Source organism: Camelus bactrianus, chromosome 12, assembly GCF_048773025.1.
Source record: "Camelus bactrianus isolate YW-2024 breed Bactrian camel chromosome 12, ASM4877302v1, whole genome shotgun sequence".
In the NCBI taxonomy this organism is placed as follows: domain Eukaryota; kingdom Metazoa; phylum Chordata; class Mammalia; order Artiodactyla; family Camelidae; genus Camelus; species Camelus bactrianus.
Window position 1 is genome coordinate 17,520,257 of NC_133550.1, and position 25,113 is coordinate 17,545,369.

A 25,113-nucleotide genomic window follows, 5' to 3' on the forward strand; every position below is an offset into this window, starting at 1 on the left:
TATATTTAGGAATAAATTTAATTAAAAAGGCACCGGATCTGTATGGAGAGCAACATAAAACCTTACCGAAATATGTAAAATAAGATGTGAGTAAAAGAAAAATACATATATCCCGAGATTAAAGTTTTAACATCATGAAAATTGACTTTAAAATTATTATTATGTATAATATACACAGTCCTACTTTAAATGTTAACAGATCTTTGGTGGCAATTAGATAAAATATGTTAAAATTTTTATAAAAAATAGATTAGAAAAGTTAGGCATATTTTGAAAAAGAAGAATAGTATAATAAGAATTTAAGAATATGTAGGATACAGAAGGAACATATGTCACATAATAAAGGTCATATACAACAAGCCCACAGCTAACATTATACTCAGTGGAGAAGGCTTGAAAGCTTTTCCTCTTACATCAGGAACAAGACAAGGGTGCCCACTGTCACGACTCCTGTTCAACATAGTTAGTACTAGGAGTCCTAGCTAGAGCAGTTAGGCATGAAAGAAAAAAAGGTATTCAAATCAGGAAGGAAAAAGTAAAACTGTCTCTGTTTGCAGATGATATGTTCTTATACATAGAAAATCCTAATGATTCTACCAAAAGGCTGTTAGAACTAGTAAATGAATTCAGTAAAGTTGCAGGACACAAAATCAACATACAAAAATCTGTACTATTTACGGCACTCACATGACAAAAACAAAATACCTCATTCACATCAAAAACAAAAAGTGTCACATTCCATTCCATTTATAAAAGCATCAAAGCCATTAAATTATTAGAAATTAATTAAACCAAGGAGGTGAAAGACCTATACACTGAAAATTATGAGAAACTGATGAAAGAAATTGAAGAAAACACAAATAAACAGAAAGATAGCCCATGTTCATGGACTGGAAGAGTTCATATTGTTAAAACAGCTATACTACTCCCTGACTTCACACTGCTAAAAAGCTACAGTAATCAAAGTAGTATGGGACTGACACAAGAAAACACATATAGATCAATGGAACAGAATAGAGACCCCAGAAGTATAGGCCTCCCCATAACACATCATCAATTAACCTAGGGCAAAGGAGGCAAGAATATACAGTGGGAAACCTCAACAATTTTAAGAAGATAGAAATTATCTCAAGCATCTTTACTGACCACAATGCCATGAAACTGGAAATCAACAACAGAGAAACAAAGGAGAAAAAAAGGAAAGCATGGAGATTAAACAATATGTTATTGAAAAAACAATGGATCAATGAGGAAATCAAAGCTGAAATTAAAAAATACCTTGAGACAAATGATAATGAAAGCACAACCACTCAAAACCTATGGGACATAGCAAAGGCAGTGCTAAGAGGGAAGTTTATAGCGATACAGGCCTTCCTCAAAAAAGAAGAACAATCTCAAATAAACAATTTAACCCACCACCTGAATGAATTAGAAAAAGAAGAACAAAAAGCCCCAAAAAGCAGCAGAAGGAAGGAAATAATAAAGATCAGAGAGGAATTAAATACAATAGAGATTAACAAGACCATAGAAAAAATCAACCAAACCAAAAGCTGTTTTTTTGAAAAAGTAAATAAAATCGACAAACCTCTGGCCAAACTCACAAAGAAGAAAAAAGAGAGAGCACAAATTAGCAAAATAAGAAAGGAAAATGGAGAAATTACAACAAACAAAATAGAAATACAGAATATCATACGAGAATATTATGAAAAACTATATGGAACCAAACTGGATAACCTAGAGGAGATGGACAAGTTTCTGGAAACATACTGTCCACCAAAACTGAATCAAGAAGAATCTGAACACTTGAACAATCCGATCACTAGAAAGGAAATAGAAACAGCAATTAAAAACCTCCCTACAAATAAAAGTCCAGGACTGGACGGCTTCACCGGGGAATTCTACCAAACATACAAAGAAGAACTCATACCAGTCCTTCTCAAACTCTTCCAGACGATTGAAAAGGAGGGAATACTCCCAAACTCATTCTATGAAGCCACCATCACCCTGATACCAAAACCAGGCAAAGACACCACAAAAAAAGAGAATTATAGGCCAATATCACTGATGAACATAGACGCCAAAATCCTCACCAAAATTTTAGCAAATAGAATCCAACAACACATAAAAAAGATTATACATCATGACCAAGTGGGGTTCATCCCAGGGACACAAGGCTGGTTCAACATACGCAAATCAATCAGTGTAATACATCACATCAACAAGAGAAAGGACAAAAACCACATGATCATCTCAATCGATGCAGAAAAAGCACTTGATAAAATTCAACACCCATTTATGATAAAAACTCTCGCCAAAGTGGGTATAGAGGGAACATATCTCAACATAATAAAAGCTATATATGACAAACCTACAGCCAGCATAGTACTCAACGGTGAAAAACTCAAAAGCTTCCCACTAAAATCTGGGACAAGACAAGGATGCCCACTATCACCACTCCTATTCAACATAGTCCTGGAAGTCCTAGCCACAGCAGTCAGGCAAGAGAAAGAAATAAAAGGGATCCAAATTGGAAAAGAAGAGGTAAAAGTGTCATTATATGCTGATGACATGTTACTATATATAGAAAACCCTAAAAGGTCCACACGAAAGCTACTAGAGCTGATTGAAGAATTCAGCAAGGTAGCAGGTTATAAAATTAACGTTCAAAAATCAGTTGCATTTCTTTACACTAACGATAAATCAACAGAAGAAGAAAGTAAAGAAACAATCCCCTTTAAAATAGCACCCAAAGTAATAAAATATCTGGGAATAAATCAAACCAAGGAGGTGAAAGAATTATACACAGAAAACTATAAACCATTGATGAAGGAAATTAAAGAAGACTTTAAAAAATGGAAAGATATTCCATACTCTTGGATTGGAAGAATCAATATTGTTAAAATGGTCACACTGCCCAAGGCAATCTACAGATTTAATGCAATCCCTATCCAATTACCCAGGACATATTTCACAGAACTAGAAAAAATCATAATAAAATTCATATGGAACCATCAAAGACCTAGAATTGCCAAAGCATTACTGAAGAGAAAGAAAGAGGCTGGAGGAATAACTCTCCCAGACTTCAGACAATACTATAGAGCTACAGTCATCAAGACAGCATGGTATTGGTACCAAAACAGACATATAGACCAATGGAACAGAATAGAGAGCCCAGAAATGAACCCACAAACTTTTGGTCAACTCATCTTTGACAAAGGAGGCAAGAATATACATTGGAATAAAGACAGTCTCTTCAGCAAATGGTGTTGGGAAAACTGGACAGCAGCATGTAAAACAATGAAGCTAGAACACTCCCTTACACCATATACAAAAATCAACTCAAAATGGATTAAAGACTTAAACATAAGACAAGATACAATAAACCTCCTAGAGGAAAACATAGGCAAAACATTATCTGACATACATTTAAAAAATTTTCTCCTAGTAGAAATAAAAGCAAGAATAAACAAATGGGACCTAGTGAAACTTACAAGCTTCTGCACAGCAAAGGAAACCAGAAATAAAACAAGAAGAAAACCTACGGAATGGGAGAAAATTTTTGCAAGTGAAACCGACAAAGGCTTGATCTCCAGAATATATAAGCAGCTCATACGACTCAATAAGAAAAAAATAAACAACCCAATCCAAAAATGGGCAGAAGACCTAAACAAGCAATTCTCCAAGGAAGACATACAAATGATCAAAAAGCACATGAAAAAATGCTCAATATCACTAATTATCAGAGAAATGCAAATCAAAACTACAATGAGGTATCACCTCACACCAGTCAGAATGGCCGTCATTCAAAAATCCACAAATGACAAATGCTGGAGGGGCTGTGGAGAAAGGGGAACCCTCCTACACTGCTGGTGGGAATGCAGTTTGGTGCAGCCACTATGGAAAACAGTGTGGAGATTCCTCAAAAGACTAGGAATAGACTTACCATATGACCCAGGAATCCCACTCCTGGACTTGTATCCAGAAGGAAATCTACTTCAGGATGACACCTGCACCCCAATGTTCATAGCAGCACTATTTACAATAGCCAAAACATGGAAACAGCCTAAATGTCCATCAACAGGTGACTGGATAAAGAAATGGTGGTATATTTATACAATGGAATACTACTCAGCCATAAAAACCGACAACATAATGCCATTTGCAGCAACATGGATGCTCCTGGAGAATGTCATTCTAAGTGAGGTAGGCCAGAGAGAGAAAGAAAAATACCATATGAGATCGCTCATATGTGGAATCTAAAAAACAAAAACAAAAACAAACAAACAAACAAAAACAAAGCGTAAATAAAGGACAGAAATAGACTCACAGACAGAGAATACAGACTTGTGGTTACCAGGGGGGTGGAGGGTGGGAAGGGATAGACTGGGATTTCAAAATTGTAGAATAGACTACACTGTATAGCACAGGGAAATATACACAAAATGTTATGATAACTCACAGAGAAAAAAATGTGACAATGAGTGTGTATATGTCCATGAATAACTGAAAAATTGTGCTGAACACTGGAATTTGACAGAACATTGTAAAATGATTATAAATCAATAAAAAATGTTAAAAAAAAAAAAAAGAATATACAGTGGGGAAAAAACCAGTCTTTTCACTAAGTGGTGTTGGGGAAACTGGGCAGCTATATGTAAAAGAAGAAAACTAGAACATTTTCTCACATGGTATATAAAAACAAATTCAAAATAGGTTAAAGACCTAAATTTTAGACCTGAAACTGTAAAACTCCTAGAAGAAAACACAGGGAATATGTTGTTGGCATTGGTCTTAGTTGGTCTTATTTCTTTGGATCTGTCACCTCAGGCAAAGGAAACAAAAGCAACAATAAACAAATGGGTTATAATCAAACTTAAAAGATTTTGCACAGTGAAGGAAACCATCCACAAAATGAAAAGGACATCTACCAAATGGGAGAAGATATTTGCAAATAGTAGGTCCAATAAGGAATTAATATCTAAAATATTTTAAAAACTCATACAACTCAATAGAAAAACAAACAAACAAAAACTTAATTAAAAAATGGGCAGAGGAGAGGAATAGGGATTTTTTCTAAGAAGACATACAGATAGCCAACAGGCACATGAAAAGATACTCAGCATCACCAGTCATCAGGGAAATGCAAATCAAAACCACAGTGAGACATCACTTCACACCTGTCAGAATGGCTACCATCAAAAGGACAAGAAATAACAGGTGTTGGTGAGGATGTGGAGAAAAGGGAACCCCTGTGCTCTGTTGGTGAGAATATAAATTGGCACAGCCACTATGGAAAACAGTATGGAGTTTCCTCAAAAAATTAAAAACAATTACCATGTGATCCAGCAATTCTACTCCTGGGTATTATCTGAAGAAAATGAAAAAAACTAATTTGAAAAGATATATGCACCCCAATGTTCATAGCAGCATTATTTACAATACCTAAGGTATAGAAGCACCCTAAGTGCCCATCAACAGATGAATGGATGAAGTTGATGTGGCATATATATATATATATATATTCACAATGGAATATTACTCAGCTATAAAGATGAATGAAATTTTGCTATTTGCAACAACATGGATGGATCTTATTGAAGTAAGTCCAGACAGAGATGACAAATACTGTATGTTATCACTTATATGTGGAATATATAAAATAAAACAAATGAACAAATATAACAAAACAGAAACAGATTCACATACAGAGAGCAAACTGGAGGTTACCAGAGGGGGATGAGGTGGGGAGAAGGGCAAAATACGTGAAGGAATTAAGAAGTATAAAGTACTAGATGAAAAATAAATAAGCTTCAAGGATGTAATGTACAGCACAGAGAATATAGTCAATGTTTTATAATAACTTTAAATGGAGTATAACCTATAAAATATCAATTACTATGTTTTACACCTGAAACTAGTATAATGTTATAAGTCAACTGCTCTTCAATAAAAGAATAAATTAAAATGTTCATACCCTGAAAAAAAATCTATACTACCCGAAGTCATCTGCAGATTCAATGCAATCTCTATCAATATTCAATGGCATTTTTCATAAAATGTCTATTTCTAAAATGTCTACTTTAGATAGACAAAACAATGCTAAAATTTGTGTTGAATCACAGAAGCCTCCAAATAGCCAAAGCAATTCTGAGAAACAGCAAAGCTGGAGGAATCACGCTTCCTTATTTCAAACTATGTTATAAGGCTAAAATAATCAAGACAGTATGGTACTAGTATAAAAACAGATACGTAGACCAATGGAACAGAATAGAAGACTCAAATATAAACCTATGCATATACAGTGAACTAATCTTTGACAAGGGAGTCAAGATTGCTCAATGGAGAAATGATAGTGTCTTTAATAAATTGTGCTGGGAAAAACTGGATATTTATATTCAAAAGAATGTGAATTGGACTATCTTACAGTAATCAAAAATATTAATTCAAAATGGATTAAGGACTTAAATGGTATGACTTGAAGTGATAAAAATCCTTGAAGAATCCTATTTTAAGAAAGTTTGCAGAATATAAGCTGCATAGCTTATTACAATAAAAAATAATGTTGATATACCCTCTGGATTACTATTCAGCCTTTAAAAGGAAGGAAATCTTGCCACTTGCAACATGGATGGAACTTGATGGCATTATGCTAAATGAAAGAAGGCAGACAGAAAGACACTTACTGTATGCTTATTCCTATGTGGAACCTAAAAACACTAAATTTACAGAAACAGTAGAATAGTGGTTGCCAGGGATTAGGGAGTGGGGAAATAGGGAGATATCTGTCAAAGGGTACAGACTTCCAATTATAAGATGAATAAGTTCTGGGGATCTAACATACAGCAACATACAGCATGGTGATTAAAGTTAACAATACTGTATTACACACTTGAAAGTTGCTACAGGAGTAAACCTTTAACTTTCTCACCACACACACACACACAGAAGTGGTAACTATGTGAGGAATGGAGGTGTTAACTGACTTTATTTTGGTAATCATTCCACAATACATATGTGTACCAAATCATTACGTTGGACACCTTAAACTTATACAATGCTGTACGTTAACTACATCTCAATAAAGCTGGAAAAAAACTTGAGAGAGAACCCACAAATGTGGCGAAATGGTTGACAGTGGGTCTGTGTGAAGGGTATATGTGAGTTACAATATTTTTACTACTTTATGTAGGTTTGAATTCTTTTTGAAAATAAAAAGTTTGATTAGTTTTCTAAAAAGTAGAAAATAACAAGGAAGACTTGTCATACCAGGTATTAAAACAGATCAAAAATCCACTGCAATGAAATCAATAAGGTATTTGTGTTAGAACAGACAAATACGACAAGTTGAGCAGAAGAGGGAACCCACATAGAATTTCAGATGGATAAAATTTTGAAAAATGACTAGCAAAACAATACATATGTATATAAATATAATAATTGATAAAAATATTGATGGATGTATGGTGGACCATTAATATGTGTTAATGCTACAATGTGTGGCAGGAGAAAATGAGGAGAGGGAGAGGGCAGTCAATCCAAAAAGAAAAGGAAAAAAGGTACCACCTTAACAAAAAATAGGGTGTATGATTCTATCAAAGGTGCTGATGTAAAATTATATAAAATAAGTGTTATATAATGTGTTCATTTTAAAACAAACATTTCATAAGTTAAAAATAAAAATCTATTATGATTTGCATGGAAATTTCTTTACATTCTTAATAATTACATGCATATCAATGTTTTAGCTAATATTCAGTTTAAAAGGTATAATTTGTTTTCATTAGTATATTTTCAAATTGTGTTATGATTTACATTTGTATATTTGCACATTTTGTTGATACTACTGTCAGTTCACAAAAATCAATCAATAGTTCATTTAAGCATGAAAGCAGTTATAAAAATAGTAATGCAAATATGACAATTCAAAATAGTCCTATACAAATTGTGAGCAGGCCTTTGGTGTAGATATGGAATGCAAATTCGTGGTGCTAGGTGATTTTGCAAAAGCAACCAAGGGGAAAAAAAAAAAAGCAAAGGAAAGCAAAGCACCGATAAAAAGCACTTCCTCCCTAAGTTTTATTTGCTTTAAATAACTCTAATTCATTTAAGAATTGGTCTGAATTTAGGTTACAAGTCCAAGATCTAGCTTTGTTGTCCACTTAGTGATAATTTACCTGGATTATGGGAGGAAGCAGAACAAGGCGAGAATATTAACTGTAAAAAGTAACAATAAAAAAAGTAACGATCAATATTATTATTTTTTTATATTTTATTTTTATTGTTTAGTTTATTTGCCAGGGAGGTAATTGGGTTTGTATACTTTTTTTTTTTTTTAATGGAGATACTGGGGATTGAACCCAGGACCCCATGAATGCTAGGCGTGCGCTCTGCCACAGAGCTATACCCTCCCCTAAAGAGCAGTATTATTGTGATTCTTGGGGTGTTCCTTCCAAACGGTAGTCCCGGGCTCTCTCTGTAAATCACCACTCATCTACAGTTTCGGATGACTACTGCCAAATGTGCTTTGAGGCAGATGGTTCTAATTCCTTAACCTCTAGAAATCCGCCAGAGAGGACTGGTTTGAAAAAGCTGATTTGATAAATCCTGATTTTCTTTTTTTTTTTTTTTTTTTTTTTTTTTACCACAGACAGCATTGGAGGGAATGAGCATAGCTTCGTAGTGTATTTCTGAAAAATCCAGTGTGTTGTAAGTGCCTCTTCACTTCCTCAGTTCAGATCCTGGCCCGCATGCAGAGTCCCCTACCTCTCTGGAAAGGGAGCTTTTGGCAGGCGTTTTCCTTCGTCCCGTCTTTCCATACACTTCCTCTTTCAGTGCTGAGATCATTGTTGTTCTTCTTTGGTCCACCTCCAAGAATGGACATCTTTCTCCAAATGTCGTAATTGTTCCCATTAGACATCTATCTTCTGTACTAGATGCCCCCAGATATGCTATTTGATAAATATTTCTAGGAAATAATGGGTTCCTCTTGCCTGAGGCACATTATTTTCTTTTTGCACTTAGCTGTGACTCCTGACCTCGATACTGCTTCAGGGAAGGACACAACTACATGATAGGCAAACAGACTGCTGCCATTAGTCTTGACTGGGCTGGAAGCACAAGAAAGCCCCTGTGATTCCCGCTGTCCCGGCCCACCATTTTATTCTATCACAGGTACTTAGTCAACAGCCCGGGGCAGGAGACATTTTATACCAGACTCCACTGTTGGAAGGACTAATCCTCAGGACTTGCTTTCTTATCTGTCCCCCTCCCACAGGGTTCAAGGTCATCTTCTCACTCCCAGCCATATTTTCAACCATACTTGCTTGGTGTGATAGAATTCCTTTTCCTGTCCTTCACATGCTCCTCCAATGCCTCTGGGTGGAAGGAAGCAGAAATGCAGTGGCAGCACTTTTGCTGTTTCTGGATATGGATCTGTTTGTTATCAGGACTCTCTGCTCATCTCTCTTGGCACACCATGATCCTCCACACCTGCATATACTGGTAATCCATGGTATAGGACATGGGGTAAAACTGAGAGGAGTTTGCCCTGATTCTGAAGGGTGGTATGCTATAACAGTTTGGAATACCTTCAGTTTGGAAGTCTTAAATCCTTTTGTTAGGCAGTTACATAGAGGTGAGCTCTGGGCAGGGGGAGAGGAAGGGGAAAGGAACAACCCAGAACACAAGGAACCTGAGCTGTCAATTAACCAGAGCACAGGGAACCTGAGCTGTCAATCAATCAATCAATCACGAAACCAGGATATAAAAACAGGAAAAACAAAGGAACAGTGCCATTTATCCTCTCTTGGATTGGCCTGCTCCCAATTCTCAGGAGTGTCCTATCTTTCACTGTTCTTTTTTTACTTCACCAATAAAAATCTTGTTTATATCACGCTTTTTGTCTCTTGTCAAAAATCTTTTTTTGGGGTGACTAGGAACCGGAGTAATTCTTATTTCCCTTTCCTTTAAACACCCTTGAGGTTAGCAATTCTCTTTTCCTGGTGACATTTTGGTTGGGATGGACACCCAATGCAATATAAGAAATCAGGTTTAAAGTTTGGGGCCAGAGAGAATGAGCCCTGGCATGAAGGAAGCTACCAGCTATTGGCACCATAACACGAAGCTTGATGCTACCAAGTGGAAGGACTCATTCAGCACTAGTATCTCAACTCTACTGCTCAAGGATACTGATCTTAAAGCTCAGATCCGGAATCTTGTCTTATAGGCTCTAGAGATAAACTACTCCAATCTTGAAGTGCTTAAAGCCCGATCTTCCCACTGGCTTGGGTCACTCTCTTTTGAACCTTCTGTGGCCAATTCTGAGGCTATCCACAAGTTTATTTATGAACAAATCTTTTACAAGTTATTAGTTTTTAGATTTACAGTGTAGTAACTGGCTAGTTAGTGGTAGTGGTGGTTGCGGGTGGGAAGCCTGATAATAGCTCATAGATCCTGTCATGCACACTTTTCCAGTTCTCTGTTCTGGTGAAGTAGAAAGTCTTTGGATCCAAGTTATGTCTGATTTTTATAGTCTGTGTGGCCATATTCTATTCCTATTCCTGAGCCCTCTGCCCTATATCTGAACCAAAATATCCAGTGACTCTTCCTGGGCTTTGATTCATGCCTGGTTGACTGGGCAAGTGCCAGCTCTGATCCTGGGACTGCGACATGTGATGACATACACTCCTTTCCCATATTCTGTTTGTCTCTCAGGAGAAGGGGGAGTTGGCCATGAACCCTTTTTGTATTTTCTGATTGCTTCACTTATATTACCCCTGAGGCTTCCTTTGTTCCTGAAGTAGGCTGGGGACATCCTGCTTCCTAGAACCAACCCTACAAGAAGCAAAGATATAGACAAAGCCAAATGGGAAACAGGATCATGCTTGTAACGCTCTCTGAACAGGGAAATATACCCGGTATGGACTAGAGATTCTAGGAGGGAAAGGAAAAATGGGGTGAAGTTATGGAAGGAAGCTGGCAGGCTCAGTGTTTCTTTGTTGGCTTGACCAGTCTCTCTTCATCCTCTTCCTAGTTGTCGGGCTTGATGCCAGGGCATTTCTCCATGAATAAAAGGAGGTGAAGCTGTGTGGTGTCTCCATTTCAGGATCTTGGGGGCAGCCAAAATGATGTCCTTGGTCTCTCTGCTCCTGGTGGGCATCCTGTTCCCTACCATCCAGGCCAAACAATTTACAAAATGTAAGCTGTCCGACGAGCTGAAAGACATGAATGGCCACGGAGGCATCACTCTGGCTGAATGTAAGTTTGCTGGTATCTTGCTTTGCTCCATATTTCATCCTCTTCTCTCTTCCACCCTCTTTTCCTCCTCTTTGCTTCTCTACTTTTAATTCAATTACCTAATAATCCTCTTATCTTCTCTGCTTATCTGTTTACTCTTTTATTACATTTGTTCACCTGTCTTTCCTCTCTCCCATTGTCTGATCCCTTTTGGAACTCTGTCTCATCAAGATGTTCTGTGGTTTGCCATATTTGGAGATGGGCTGGGGAGCCTTTTTCTGTCTGGGGATGCAGCTCCTCTTTTATGCTGTGCACGGACACCCTTGTGATACCTCCTTTTAATCTTTCCTTCAGGGATCTGTATCATATTTCACATGAGCGGTTATGACACAGAAACTGTAGTTTCTAACAATGGCAACAGAGAATATGGACTCTTCCAGATCAACAATAAAATTTGGTGCAGAGACAATGAGAACCTTCAGTCAAGGAACATCTGCGACATCTCCTGTGACAGTGAGTAACCTCTTCCACCCTGTTCTTGTGGGTTTCCCCCCCGCTGGAGCCTACTCCTGGGATAATCTTTTTGGTGTCAGGCACACTTCTGGCTTCACTGCCTTGAACTCCACAGTGACTGTGGGATTTGAATTGACCATACTGACTAAGAGGCTGTTAGAGTTTTTCCTATCACTAAATCCCCAGACAGTCCCTTGAAGTTCACGAATAGATGATCTGAGTTGTTTGGGAATCTTGAAAACTGAGACCTTACCTTTTTAGAGTAAGTCAGTTGATAAGACTGATAATTCCTTTGGAGAGGCCCCAGAGAAGCGAAGGGAGCCCCTACCAAGGGGCAGGCATTACCGTATTAGCTTTCTCGTATAGAAAGGCAACAGGCATAAGCTTCCAGTTCAGAGAGGACCAGACCTACTAGATCCAGAGAAGAGGGAAACTCATTACCTTTCTAGGTAATACTTAGATCTCTCTTTCCTTTCCCTGTAACCCCTGCCAGAGTTCCTGGATGATGACCTCACTGACGACAAAATGTGTGCCAAGAAGATCCTGGATAAGGAAGGAATTGACTACTGGTGAGTCCCAGTTCTATTTTCTACTTTTTCCTTCCCCTCCTTCTTCTCATCCCTTTAGTTCCAGCACCATTCCACCCATCTCTGTTTCCTGGTCATTTAATCTAGAATGTAGTCTTCAAAACAAAACTCAATAAACAGACTCAGGTTTTCAATGTTCAAGCCTCATTCACTCCACTCCTGTTTAGCAAGTGTCCTAACAAGGGTTCCCTAATAGGGGACTGAGGTCCAGGCTTCCCTCTACCTGGACTCAGACGTCTAATTCTACTTGTTTAGTCCTAGACCCTACAGCAAGTCTTTTGTACCACTGCCCTACAATTTTCCTGGAGTTTAAAAAATGGACTTACTCCATTAGGTGGCTCAGTGTCCTGTGCCACCTGGCTAGGACAATCTTTCTGTAATTTTCACTCACTCTTCCACCTCAGCCGTCTTGGGAATAAAGGTATATGGAATTTCGGGCTACAATCCAGTTAGTCAACTTGTGTTGTCTCTTTTTTCACGATCAGGTTGGCCCATAAACCACTCTGTTCTGAGAAGCTGGAGCAGTGGCAATGTGAGAAGTGGTGAATGCCTGCTGTCTTTGCTGCTTCCGCCCTCTCTGTCCTCCTAGAGCGCCTCTTCCCTAAGGCTACCACATTTTGCTTCTTTCTAACCCCTTGAAGCTAGTTTGTCTCTGAGCCCTGGGCCCTGTAGTGACACCACTGGACATGAGGACTATTCTCCAGGGATGTGTGACTGGTGTACTGGACTTCTGCTCAGCACCCCGATAGTGTTTTTGCTACAACAATGGATTCCACATCTGTCCTGAATAAAGGGCCTGATTTTGAGTGGCTGGCTGAATTTCCTTCCTGGGGGGATTTAGGGGAAATAGAATGAGTGGGTGGACACTGAAGCCATGGGTCATAGCCACTTTCCATTTCTACTAAAGACGAAATAGGTTGAACTTATAACATTAGGATGGAGGTTGCTTTCTGTATCAGTTCAACATCAAGGAACTATGGATGAGATCCAAAATTGGCTAAAAGTAAAGTGTCTCTTCCCTGAAGGACTGGTGGGAAAGATAAGATAAACATTAATATATAATTATAATACAAGAAATAGTGTCATAAGCATCATGAGAGAGGTTAGAAATGTGCCCTGAGTGTTCATAAGAGGAAAGAGAATTTGTATTTGATGAGGGGCTGTGGGAAAAAAGGGGGTCAAAGAAAGATGTGTGACAGGAGTAACGTTTCAGCTTGTTTTAAAGTACTGGTGGGATTTTGACAGATGGAGATGTGAGGTGGGAAAAGGACAGCAAGGGCAGGGGCTCCAAGGATCTGAAATGTGTGACTTGAGTGGGTGGAGGGGTTTCCTTACCCCTGAGATCAGGAAATGGGAGCTATGAGAGGAACGCTTTCTAAAAACAAGTGGTAAGAACAGAGGACCCTTACAGCGAGCTCAGCAAGTGAAGAATCTGGACACCTGGGGCCCTTTGGTTTGGACCCTGCACTCCATTACTCTTCCTTGCTGCTTCGCTGGTCTGCAAGGAGGGTGTTTGCAGAACTTTATTTATTCTAATTTGATTAAGAGAAATGTGATAGAAGGAGAAACAGGAGATTTGAGTCCTGAAGTCTGTTTCGGCTTCTCAGTGATGGTCCAAACCTGGGCAAGTCATCTCCTTCCTCTGTGGCTCAATTTTCTCATCTTTAAATGAGGGTTTTGGTCTAGGTTGTTTTTCTGAGCTCTCTTCCTGTTTTGACAATCCAGCATTCGAAGATTCCAATTTAAATGATCCCACTTCTGAATTAGCGGAGTTATCTTCCAATTCCCTATACCCGCTGGGGCTTTAGGCAGTCAGACCATATTTCTCTCCGCTCAGAGACCAGCAGCTCCCAAATGAAGCCCCTGAGGCCTCGTTTGGGTCTTACAGGGCCAGGCAAGGGAGGCATGGCCTCTCCAATACTTAATGAAAACAAATTCTCAGGAAATAACTTGGTAATCATCATATGATTTTAGTGGGAATTTAAACACGTGACACATCTCCCAGGGTATTGCATGCTATTCCCTTCCTGATCATGGGACAAAGCCTTTTCCTAAAGTCTCCAGGGTTTTAGGAGTAAGCCCCGGGTAGGGGTGTGTGTGGGAGGGCAGGGTTGGATGGCCATTCCTCCCACTGATCTCACACGTCTACTTATTACTCTGCCTCAGTAATACACTCAGGAAGGCATATGCCTTGGAAAACATGAGACCAGCGCCACCAAGTGGCCAGAGCGGAAATGCAACTAAAGCTGGGACCATTTTTGCTCAGCTCCATAGCTCTGGACTTCATTCTACAGAGAAATATCCTGATCTTGGAAATTTCACACGTGGGTGTACCATATATGAGGCCATAATTTTTAGAGGGCTTTGCTGAAGGAAACTAACAATTGCAAAGAGGATCTTAGCCTGAAGGTCAAAGGATCAAGAAGAGATAGAAGCCAGGGAGTTGGCACGGAAGTAATCTCGACTGAGGCAGACCGCCTGGCCTTTGGGTAGAAACAGGACAGGAAACTACTGTTCTCTTCCTGAGAACTCTCTTGGGAGCCGAAAGGGAGGTGGGGATGGCAGCTGAGTATTTGTTCTGCTTTCTCCAGCTCCCTCCCCTTCCTCTAGGCGTGGAACAAGTCTGGAGCCAGGCAGGGGTCTAAGTGTCCCAGGCTAGGGTGGGTGGTGAGGAGCCTCAGGGCAGGGGCCTTCAGAGTGCGTGCATTTGACCAAGCTCTGTGAGGAGGACCCAAGGCGGTCTCCCAAAATGTGGACCCTTTTTCTCTCTTTTTCTCCCGATCTCTCCTCCACGCTACTTTCCTCTGACATCCATATTGTTGTGCAGGCAGGAATTTTACTGGATACAATAAATGTTCCCTTTTTTACTCCCTCTTCTCTATCATTTGTTCATTTTTTCACACTGATTGAGAGCCTATTAAGTGACAGAACCATGCTAGACATAGGAGATACAGATGCTGCCAGACAGGGGATTTGCTCTCAAGATTTGCACTTTAGAGAGGATACTCCCTCCTATATCCTAAATTCATGCAAGAGAAAGGACTCTTCAGACAGATCCATCATTCATTCCTTCATTTACTCCTTAATTGGTCAAGAAAGAGTTATTAAAGATTTACTATTTGCTATGTTCTACTTTAGGTGTTTCTTGTTACGAACAAAGAAAGGAGGTGACACACTTACTTCATTTCATTTCTTTCTCTGTTACTGGAGCTATAGATCTTGCCAGGGAATTTTTTGGGGATGAGAACAAAGGAGGAGTTGAGTCTTAGTACGAAGATGGGACTCTCCAGAATGCAGGGGGATATTTGCTAGTGGTCAGATGGGTTGATTTACACTTTGTGCACAGACAAAAGTAAAAGAGAGAGGGAGAGGCAGAAGGGGAGGGGTAGAAAGGACAGAAAAAGAGAGGAAACATCAATAGCTGTAGAAATGGCCAGTGAAGCTGTGAGGATTAGTCATTACTTTTCTTCTTTTCCCCAGTTTTATTGAGAGACAGACACACATTACTGTATACATTGAAGCCGTAGAGCATGATGGTTTGATTTACATATATTGTGAAGTGAGTATTGCAGTAGGTTCAGCTAATATTCATCATCTCATATACATACAACATAAAGAGAAGAAAAAAGGAAAAAAATTTTCTCCTTGTGATAAGAACCCTTGAGATTTACTCTGTTAACAACTTTCCCATATAGCACACAGCAGTGTTAACTATAGTCACCGGTGTTGTACATTACATCCCTAGGACTTACTTATCTTACACTGGAAATTTGTACCTTTGACCACCTTTCTCCAAACCCCCCTCCTCCCACTGTTTGCCTCTGGTAACTACATGTCTGATCTTTTTTTCTATGAGCTTGTTTGTTTTTAGGGTCTGCATATAACTGAGAGCATCCAGTATTTGTCTTTCTTTGTCTGATTTATTTCACTTGGCATAATGCCTTCAGGGTCCAGCCATATTGTCACAAATGGCAGAATTTCCTTATTTTATATGGCTGAATAATATTCCATTGGATATATACACAGCATACCTTCCTTATCTACTCATCCATTGATGAACATTTAGGTTCTTTTCACATCTTGGCTATTGTAAATATTGCTGTTATGAACACTGGGATACAAATATCTTTTCCCTATTGAAGTATAGTTGTGGTAAAATATTATTTAAGTTACAGGTGTACAATACAATGATGCACAATTTTTAAAGGTTATACTCCTTTTATAGCTATTATAAAATATTGGCTATATTCCCTGTGTTGTACAATATATCCTTGTAGCTTATTTCATACCTAATAGTTTGGACCTCTCCCTTCCCTCTCCCCACTGGTAACGACTAGTTTGTCCTCCATAGCAGATAACTTTTTGAGTCAGCATTCTCATTTCCTTTTCAATTCCAGAAGTGGAATTGCTGGATCATGTGATGTTTCAACTTTCAGTTTTTTGAAGCTCTTCCATATTGATTTTTTGAGGATTTTCTTGTGTGGTAACTGGGCCCCCATGGATGGTGCCTTCAGTTCTGTGGAGGTTCTCCCATCTTGCTTGACTGGAGGAGGGCACTGGTGTCAGAGGAACTAAGGCTTCTGTTTTGGAAAAAAATGAACGCTGAGATAGCTTAGCGATGATAGCTCTTTCTGTCTCCTCTTCCCACAACTTTTCCTCCAGTTATGAGGAGGCAGTGGAGCCTGGCTTAGAAGGTGAGCCTGGGCTTCCTGGCCAGCATTCTCCTCAGAGCTGCCTTCACCTCCTGGTTCTTCAGACTGTAGATGAGGGGGTTTAGCAGCGGGGTCACCACACTGTACTGCACGGACAGCACTTGCTCCAGGGCTGAGCCGGAAGCTGGAGTCATGTACCTTGAAGGGAATTGCACAAACGAGTGAACTGAGCTCAGGACAATGGACACAATGCTATTGGCAGACATGGTCCATCCCATCCCGGAGACTCTGCAAAGAGGGTCCTCTGAGCTGAGTCAACCGTCACTGGTAGAAGCGTCTAGCAATGACTGAATTATCGGTGAGAAGTCAGTCATATCTGCCTGTAGACGCCTTCATATATGAGCGATCTTGTGCAGAACGTTATAGGAGCTGCCCCGAGGAAAAAGGGAGTTAGTTCTGCAGCATATCAAGTGCTGCAGGATAAATTAGAGCTAAAAATGATCTCATGCATTTCTGGGGAACTTCATACTTTTCAAAGCATCTTTCCTTAATAGTGATGATGATCATACGAAGACATTTTTCTCTTCTTTTTTCTATATATACAACTATATGTTCTCATTTATTGATGACTGTTTCTTACAAAACTGTACACTAGTCTAAGAATGCTATCATTTTTCCTAATGTTTATGGTCTGGGAATTACCCCATAATCACAGCACATTATGTTTACGGTACTTAGTGGAACAGACATTTGTTCTTTTAGGTGCATTTTTTTTCCCCTTGGCTTTGAAAAGAAGCCAAGCTTGGAAAATAAAATGAAAGATAAAAATGTGTTTAGCATGAGACATGAATCCAAAATAATAAGATTCCATTTTTGGAAACATCTTGTTAAGTGTCACTGGGAGTATTTCCCAAAGAGGCATTAATCTGTGTGTGTGTGTGTGTGTGTGTGAGACGGTGCCATCATCATTGGAATGTTCTTTGTGGGTTCTGGTGTGCTTGGTTAAAAGACAGCCTCAAGTGAGCTCTCCTGGACCATTCCTTATCTTTTTCCACCCCTGACTTCTCTCCAAGTAACAAGTAGGTGAGAAAAACATAGAGCACTTTGTGCAAATCCATCTCTAGTTAGTTCACTAGTAGAGAGCACAGACTGTTACCCATTCTATCTCCTGGTAAGTGAAGACTCGTCAGCTGGAGCTGTTTATGTCTGAGAGAAACATGGTAGGAAAGAGCATGAGATGCGAAGTCAGTGAGATTTGGTTTCTCTTACGGCTGCATTACTGGCTTGTTCAGGAGCTTTGAGAAAGTACCTGGTTACCCCTGAAACTGAGATTTCTTACCTGACAATGGGGTTAATAATATTTCTCTTAAATTGTGCTACATACTAAAATTGAGCTTGTTTGTATAAAGCAGCTGTCGTATAGTAGGTACCTAAAGAAAAGTTACAGCACAAATAAGCCTGGAAACATCACCTTCCAGGAGGAAGGAAAAGAGGCATCTATTTCAAGGATGATATGTTTTGATTTTTGTCTAGCACTGAATAAAACTCCACCAAAGGCTCTCTGATTTCCTTATGAGAACTCCCAAATCATAGGTTAATGGAAGTAGGAAAATCTTTAGTTCTTGTATAAGCTTATTTTCAGAGTTAGACAACTGAGGAAAGAAAATGGATTTTATTTTTCTAATTCACACATGTAGTCCACAGCAGAGCCAGAGCTAGAACCCAGGCCTTCTGAATTCCATACAGTTCTTTTCCTACTACTTTGCAATGCTCTGTTCTATAGACCGAGGCTACTTTAGAGTGAGAAATGCCTACATTTCCACTCAGGAGGTATAGTAGTGACATACCTGAAAACTCCCGATCCATAAAAGATGGTGACCACGAGAAAATGAGATGAGCAGGTAGAGAAGATCTTGCTCCGACCCATGGCAGAGTTGATGCCCAGAGCTGTCATGATGATACGGTTGTAGGAACCCAGCAACAGGACAAGGGTGCCAAGGCCCAGGACCACCATGGTGGTCAGGATGGAGGCAATGCTAATGGAAGGGTCAGAACAGGCCAACAGGAGCACAGGGGGAAGCTCGCAGGCAAAACTGCGTATGAGGTTGGGGCCACAGAAGTGATGCTGGGCCAGGAGGATGGTGTTAACCAGTCCGGTCCCCATTCCAATGGCCCAGGATGCTGCCACCAGGCTGGTACACACTTTCCTATTCATAGCCACCACATACAACAGTGGGTGGCACACAGCCTGGAACCGGTCATAGGTCATGACTGAAAGGAGACAAGCTTCAGTGGCCCCAGAAAAGATCACCAAGGAGATCTGGGTGAAACACTTAAGGAGGGATATAGTCTTCCACTTGGAAAGAAGTCAGGACTGACTCCCACCCCCATGTACTTCAGGAGTACTGAAAGGTACAAGGGAAGGATAGATATTGAAGAGCAATTATCAGTCTTTGCCATGGAAGAGGATTGAATGGTGGTTGATTGAATAAATTCCTAGGAGTTAACAAAGCAACAATATAGAAGGAGCTTGGTCCTTTCACTCTGGACCATCCATATATCTCTGGACTTAAGAGAAAAATAATCTTTTATTGTATTTGATTCACTTTATTTTGGGATCTCTTCTATAACAGCTTAGCCTTTGTCTTCCTAAGACAGATTTCCTAACCCCAATTGTCTCCAACTTCCCACCACCAAAAATAATGTTGCAAGAAACATGTTTTTTTCCGTGCCTTCAGAAGCATGTCTATTATGTTTGAGAGGATACATCAGGTGTTCTCTGTTACAAGGGGTAAAAGGAAATCTCATTACAAACTGAAAAAGGTGAAAAGTAAAACTTTTTTTTGCAAAAGCATGAATTACATACTCAGAAATAGATCTGTGTTTAATATAAATTACATAATTCCTAGTCATCTATGGTTACGTTTATAACTTCATACGGATAATGAATTAGGCTCAAATAAGCTATAATATTTCATAGACTTCAGGACCATAATTTTTCATACATCATAAAATACATTTTGATATACCAAAGAAATAAGACTTGCATTTAAGTAGATGTTTTAAACATCAGTAATCCACAGCTACAAAGCTCTACTCTTGATAGCATTTACATTTTTGGGGAGTCACCCAATCTCCAAAGGACAAAAGCAGACAGTAGAAGCAGTGTAACATATGCACAGAAGTTGGTACTGTAAAGGCTATAAAGATTTGCAGCATACAATATTGCTAATTGTTAGAGAACTGCAAATCAAAACTATGATGAGGTATCCCCTCACACCAGTCAGAATGGCCATCATGAAAAAGTCTACAAATAATAAGCACTGGAGAGGGTGTGGAGAAAAAGGAATCCTTCTACACTATTGGTGGGAATGTAAATTGGTGCAGCAACTATGGAAAACAGTCTGGAGCTTCCTTAAAAAACTAAAAACAGACCTACCCTATGATCCAGCAATCCCACTCCTGGGTGAATATCCAGAGGGAACTCTAATTCAAAAAGATACCTGCACCCCGGTGTTCATAGAAGCACTATTTTTAATAGCCAAGACATGGAAACAACCTAAATGTCCATCGACAGATGAATGGACAAAGAAGATGTGATATATACACTATATATAAAAAAAGTGACATAATGCCATTTGTAGCACCATGGATGGACTTAGGGATTATCATATTAAGTGAAGTAAGTCAGACAGAGAAAGACACATATCATATGATGCTGCGTATATGTGGAATCTAAAAAAAATACAGATTTTATTTGCAAACCAGAAATAGACTCATGGACACAGAAAACAAACTGTTGTTACCAGTGGGGAGAGCGGGGAGAGGGATAGATTAGGAGTTTGAGATTAACAGATACACATTACTATGTATAAAACAGATAAACAGCAAGGACCTACTGTATAGCACAGGGAACTATACTCAATTTCCTGTAATGAGCTATAAAGGAAAAGACTCTGAAAAAAATGCTTATGTATATGTGTAACTAAGTCACTTCACTGTACACATGAAACTAAAATTGTAAATCAACTGCACTTCAACAAAAAATAAGAATTAAATAAAAAAAGATTTGCAGCATAGTGAGAAGATGCCTTCTGCTCCTTTATATTGTATACAAATTACATGAATTGTGTTGTATATCTCTTGCTCCACTGTCCAGCTATCCTGTCATTTTCTGCTCTGTTGATCAAATACAGAATGGCTTTGCATCCAAGCAGAGGATCCACAGGGTTGCAGTCTGTCAAAAGAGAACAAACTGACAGCAAAACCTTTGAAATAGTCAGAGGTACTCCAGTTGTCCTTAAGGATGTCCAGATGGATCACTCCCAGACTGTTAATGTTGCAGTGATAGATTCTGTTGCAGAAAGTAAACTTTGGTGTGGACAATAAGATGAAATTGTGATATACAGAAAAAAACACACAACCTTCATATACAGAACGTGGTGGACTAAGTGTAGTCAATCTCGATTCATCAATGTTCTCCCTTGGCCAGCATTGCAGTTAGGTGGGGAGAATCCAGGCTTACTTCATCTAGCTCCTCCTGAATTCTTTGAGCACTGGTGGATAATTTAGCAGTGGTTTTGCTAGAGAGTTTGGTGCTTTTCTTCAGCTGGGAGGCAGAAAGTTTTCTTGCTTATTCCTTAGGCTTTGGAGTGGCTGGGTCTTGACCATCCACATCTGAATTACCACTGTTGGTCTGGGGCTCTCATTCTCAGACATCTGCCTATCACTGGACATCTTGGTGAAATTATTTCTTAGAAAACTCTGCTGCCTGCTCAGGCCACTCGTTGGATGCTATACTTGGTGGGGAGGAGGCGGGGAGGGAGAAAAGGAAGCCGAGAAAGTTCTAGGTGGGGAGTGTGGAACGTTGAAAGTTGGAGGGGGTTGTCTGCAATAAACACTTAATACCTGTTTCCTTAGGAACTTACATAATAGTAATTAGAGAATTTTAGCCAGTTGAACAATACCTGAGTCATAGTAGACATTAGACATAATTTGATCAAGTATTGATCCTGCACTGCTGTGGTTGCACCAGCTTTCACTGTAATGCTTGAGTGTTTCTCTATCACTAAACACTAGCCAACCAACTGATATTTGGTAGTCTATCAGATGTGAAGTGCCTTCTCCTTGCTATTTTAATTGCTAATGAGTTTAAGCATCTCTTCATACATTCTTTAGTCATATGCGTTTCCCTCTTATAGAAGGAATATACTGTTTCACATACTTTGTTTTCCCTACTGGGTTTTTCTTCCTTGTTGTTTTGAAGGACTTGCTTGTATAGTCTAGAACTGATCTCTTGTCAGTTTTACATACTACAAATCTCTTCTATCATGTTTCTATTATCTTTGTCCGGGGTGTTCCTCATTGCCCCTAACCTTTTAAATTGATGTATCCAAAATTATTATTATTTTTTGCCTTATCGTTTGTGCTGTTAACATTTAGTCTGAGAAGTCCTTTGCCATACTAACTCACAAAGATATTCTACTTTTTCTTATACTAACTTTATAGCTTTATCTTTGACATTTAGGTTTACTGTATAAATGTAGAGGTAGTGTTAGATAGGGATCCAATTTGAATTTCTTCATATAATATCAGCTTTCCCTTTATATAATCTACATATTTCCCATTGATTTTTGTGGCAACTTGAGCAAATGTTAATTTCCTATACATACGTAAATTTCTCACTGGGCTGTCATTGGTTTGTTTGTCCACCTCACTCTTTTTCTTACTGTGTCCTTGTAATATTGCCTAATATCTAGGAAGGCAGTTATCTTCCCTTCTTTCTTTTCTTTTTAAGAGATTGACTTGGATATTCACAAATCTTTATTCTTCCATATGAATATTAGAGTAAGTTTATTGAGATTCTTAAACAATCTAATAGGAATTTTAATTGGTTTCATGTTAAGGTTATAGGTTAAAATGGAAGAAAATCTGAAATATTTTTAGTAGTTAATGATCCCATCCAAAGCATGGAGTGTTTCTCCATTTAGTCAAAGAATTTTCAATGTCTTTTATTAGAATATGAACATTTTTCTCCATAGAAAGTCTTCGGTATTCTACATTAGGTTAAATACTAGAAACTTAATAACTTTTGTTGCTTTTGTTAATAGTATTTTATTGTTGATTTTATTTTTTAATTGGTTATTTTTGGTGTAAATACATTCTATTGATTTTGGTAATTTGATCTTGTAACTAAACTTGCTTTTTGGTTCCAGTGGTTAATTTTGTTGGGTTTTCTAAGTAATGTTTATACCATCAGGTAACAGGGTGATAATAATGATTTTCTTATGTAGATGACAATACTATAATGCAGCAACAATAACAATAAAATTAAACAGTAGGGGTGTAGTTGGCAAGGTTACTTTATGCCCAGTCTTAAAGACAGGGCTTCTAGAAATCATCAACAAAATGAAAAGGCAACCTACAGAATGGGAGAAAATATTTGCAAATTATATATCTGATAAGGAGTTAATATCCAAAATATGTAAAGAATTCATACAACTAAATAGCAAAACAAACAGATGAACAAAAAACAATGAAAAAACCTGATTAAAAAATGGACAGAAGATGTGAAGAGACAATTTTTCAAAGAAAACATACACATAGCCAAGAGGTACATGAAAAGATGATCAACATCACTAATCATTAGGAAATGCAAATTAAAATCACGAAATATTACCTCCCACATGTTAAAATGGCCATTATCAAAAAGATAACAAGTATTGGCCAGGATGTGGACAAAAGGGAACCCCCTTGGGAACACAGATTGGTTCAGGCACTATGGAAACCTGGATGCATATTTCTCAAAAATATAAAAACAGAACTATCATATGGTCCAGCAACTCCACTTCTGGGTATTTACCTGCAGAAAACTAAAACACTAACTTGTGCTAAGTTCACTAACTTGAGATATGTATTTTTTCTTTAATTAGCAGAAATCTTTGGATGTTCAACAACCTGGTTTGTTCTTGCAAAACGCCTATATATCCTGGCTCCTCCCTTCCTATGACTGTTTAGCTCCCATAAACTAACTCCCTGAAGGAAAGAGGTTTTTTTTTTTGTACTAATGGGGAGAGTTAGATATGTTTCCAATGATAAAGACTCAAAGGATCCAAAATGGCAATTCGTATAAGTCTATAATTTGTATGAAAAAGATGTAACATAGCAACAGCATTAAAATAAGGATACACACCACAGCCAAAGCCTGCCTCACAGCAAGGAGTCCAGAGAGGACTGGAGGGAGTCATTTGTCCTCTCTCTGCAGGGTCTTACCAGCATGTGCTTTTATTGTTAGAGCTGCTCCAGGCCCTTGCTCAAAACCTGCCAACCCCCCACGTTTAGCAGGAGTGAACATAAATCTTCAAGTTAAAGTGTCCAGAGATAAGAAAGGAAGACACACACACACACACACACACACACACAACCAGCTGAGACCAAGATGGTGATGAATCTGACCTCCAACAGACCCTGAGTCTCATTATATGTTGATTTTACTACATTAGCATATTATATGACACAACTACCAGTGGCCAGGACTGGACATTAAGGAACAAAATATGGATACAAAAAAAGTGGTGGCACCCACTCCCTGGAAAAAGACCTGCCCTTTCCCCAGGAGATTAATGCATATGCCCCCCCCATCCTTAGCCTCACTCCTCCTCCCTTTATCTCTACTCTTTAAAATTAAATCACCCTCACCAGGTGGGCGAGAAGTTGATTTGTGAACTTAGTTCCTGCTTCCCCATTCTTTGGCCACTGAATAAAGCTTGTGCTGTGTTGATCTCAGCTTCAGTTTCATTATTCGTCTACTTGAATCCGAACAGAAAAAGAATCACCTCCCACCCAGGCAGAGAACCTTGGCTGGGCTAGAGACCGAGCAGGGTCCACACATCTCAATTTTGTAACACTTTCTCTTGATTAGAAACCATCAACTTGTGCATGAAACACATCAGAATCAGGGGCTCAGACTTCTCGAATGTTTATGACAGATCACTCCCTTGATTCCGTCTAGTAAACTAGCAGCTGCCCCATGAAGCATCCTTGCAGTAGTAGCAGCCATTTAAAGAGCCAAGGTGAGCCCAAACATTCCCTCAGGAGCAAGTAAATGTTCTCTTCTGCTCAGCAGT

General features: G+C 38.9%; 2 protein-coding genes and 1 pseudogene across 3 annotated transcripts; 1 reads left to right on the plus strand and 2 right to left on the minus strand.

The window, feature by feature from the left end:
• Window positions 1-10,789: 10,789 nt before the first annotated feature.
• Window positions 10,790-13,126, plus strand: LALBA (lactalbumin alpha). 2 transcript variants are annotated; one of them, XM_010964213.3, is made up of 5 exons: window positions 10,790-10,916; window positions 11,105-11,256; window positions 11,590-11,748; window positions 12,242-12,317; window positions 12,821-13,126. In XM_010964213.3, exons 2-5 carry the CDS (start codon window positions 11,124-11,126, stop codon window positions 12,879-12,881), a joined length of 429 nt encoding a protein of 142 aa, XP_010962515.1. In that variant the 5' UTR covers window positions 10,790-10,916; window positions 11,105-11,123; the 3' UTR covers window positions 12,882-13,126. The 2 variants fall into 2 exon arrangements, with proteins under 2 accessions (XP_010962515.1, XP_074232039.1); XM_074375938.1 differs by having other exon boundaries at window positions 10,793-10,916; window positions 11,033-11,256.
• Window positions 13,127-15,827: 2,701 nt separating this feature from the next.
• On the minus strand, window positions 15,828-19,349 carry OR5BS1 (olfactory receptor family 5 subfamily BS member 1; the record flags this gene model as incomplete). Its single annotated transcript, XM_010964452.3, has 2 exons — window positions 15,828-17,185; window positions 18,835-19,349. Coding segments are annotated over 2 exons (678 nt in total), but the record flags the coding sequence as incomplete, so codon positions are not given.
• A 1,756-nt stretch (window positions 19,350-21,105) lies between these two features.
• Window positions 21,106-21,724, minus strand: LOC105076343 (ubiquitin-conjugating enzyme E2 E3 pseudogene; annotated as a pseudogene).
• Window positions 21,725-25,113: the final 3,389 nt, after the last annotated feature.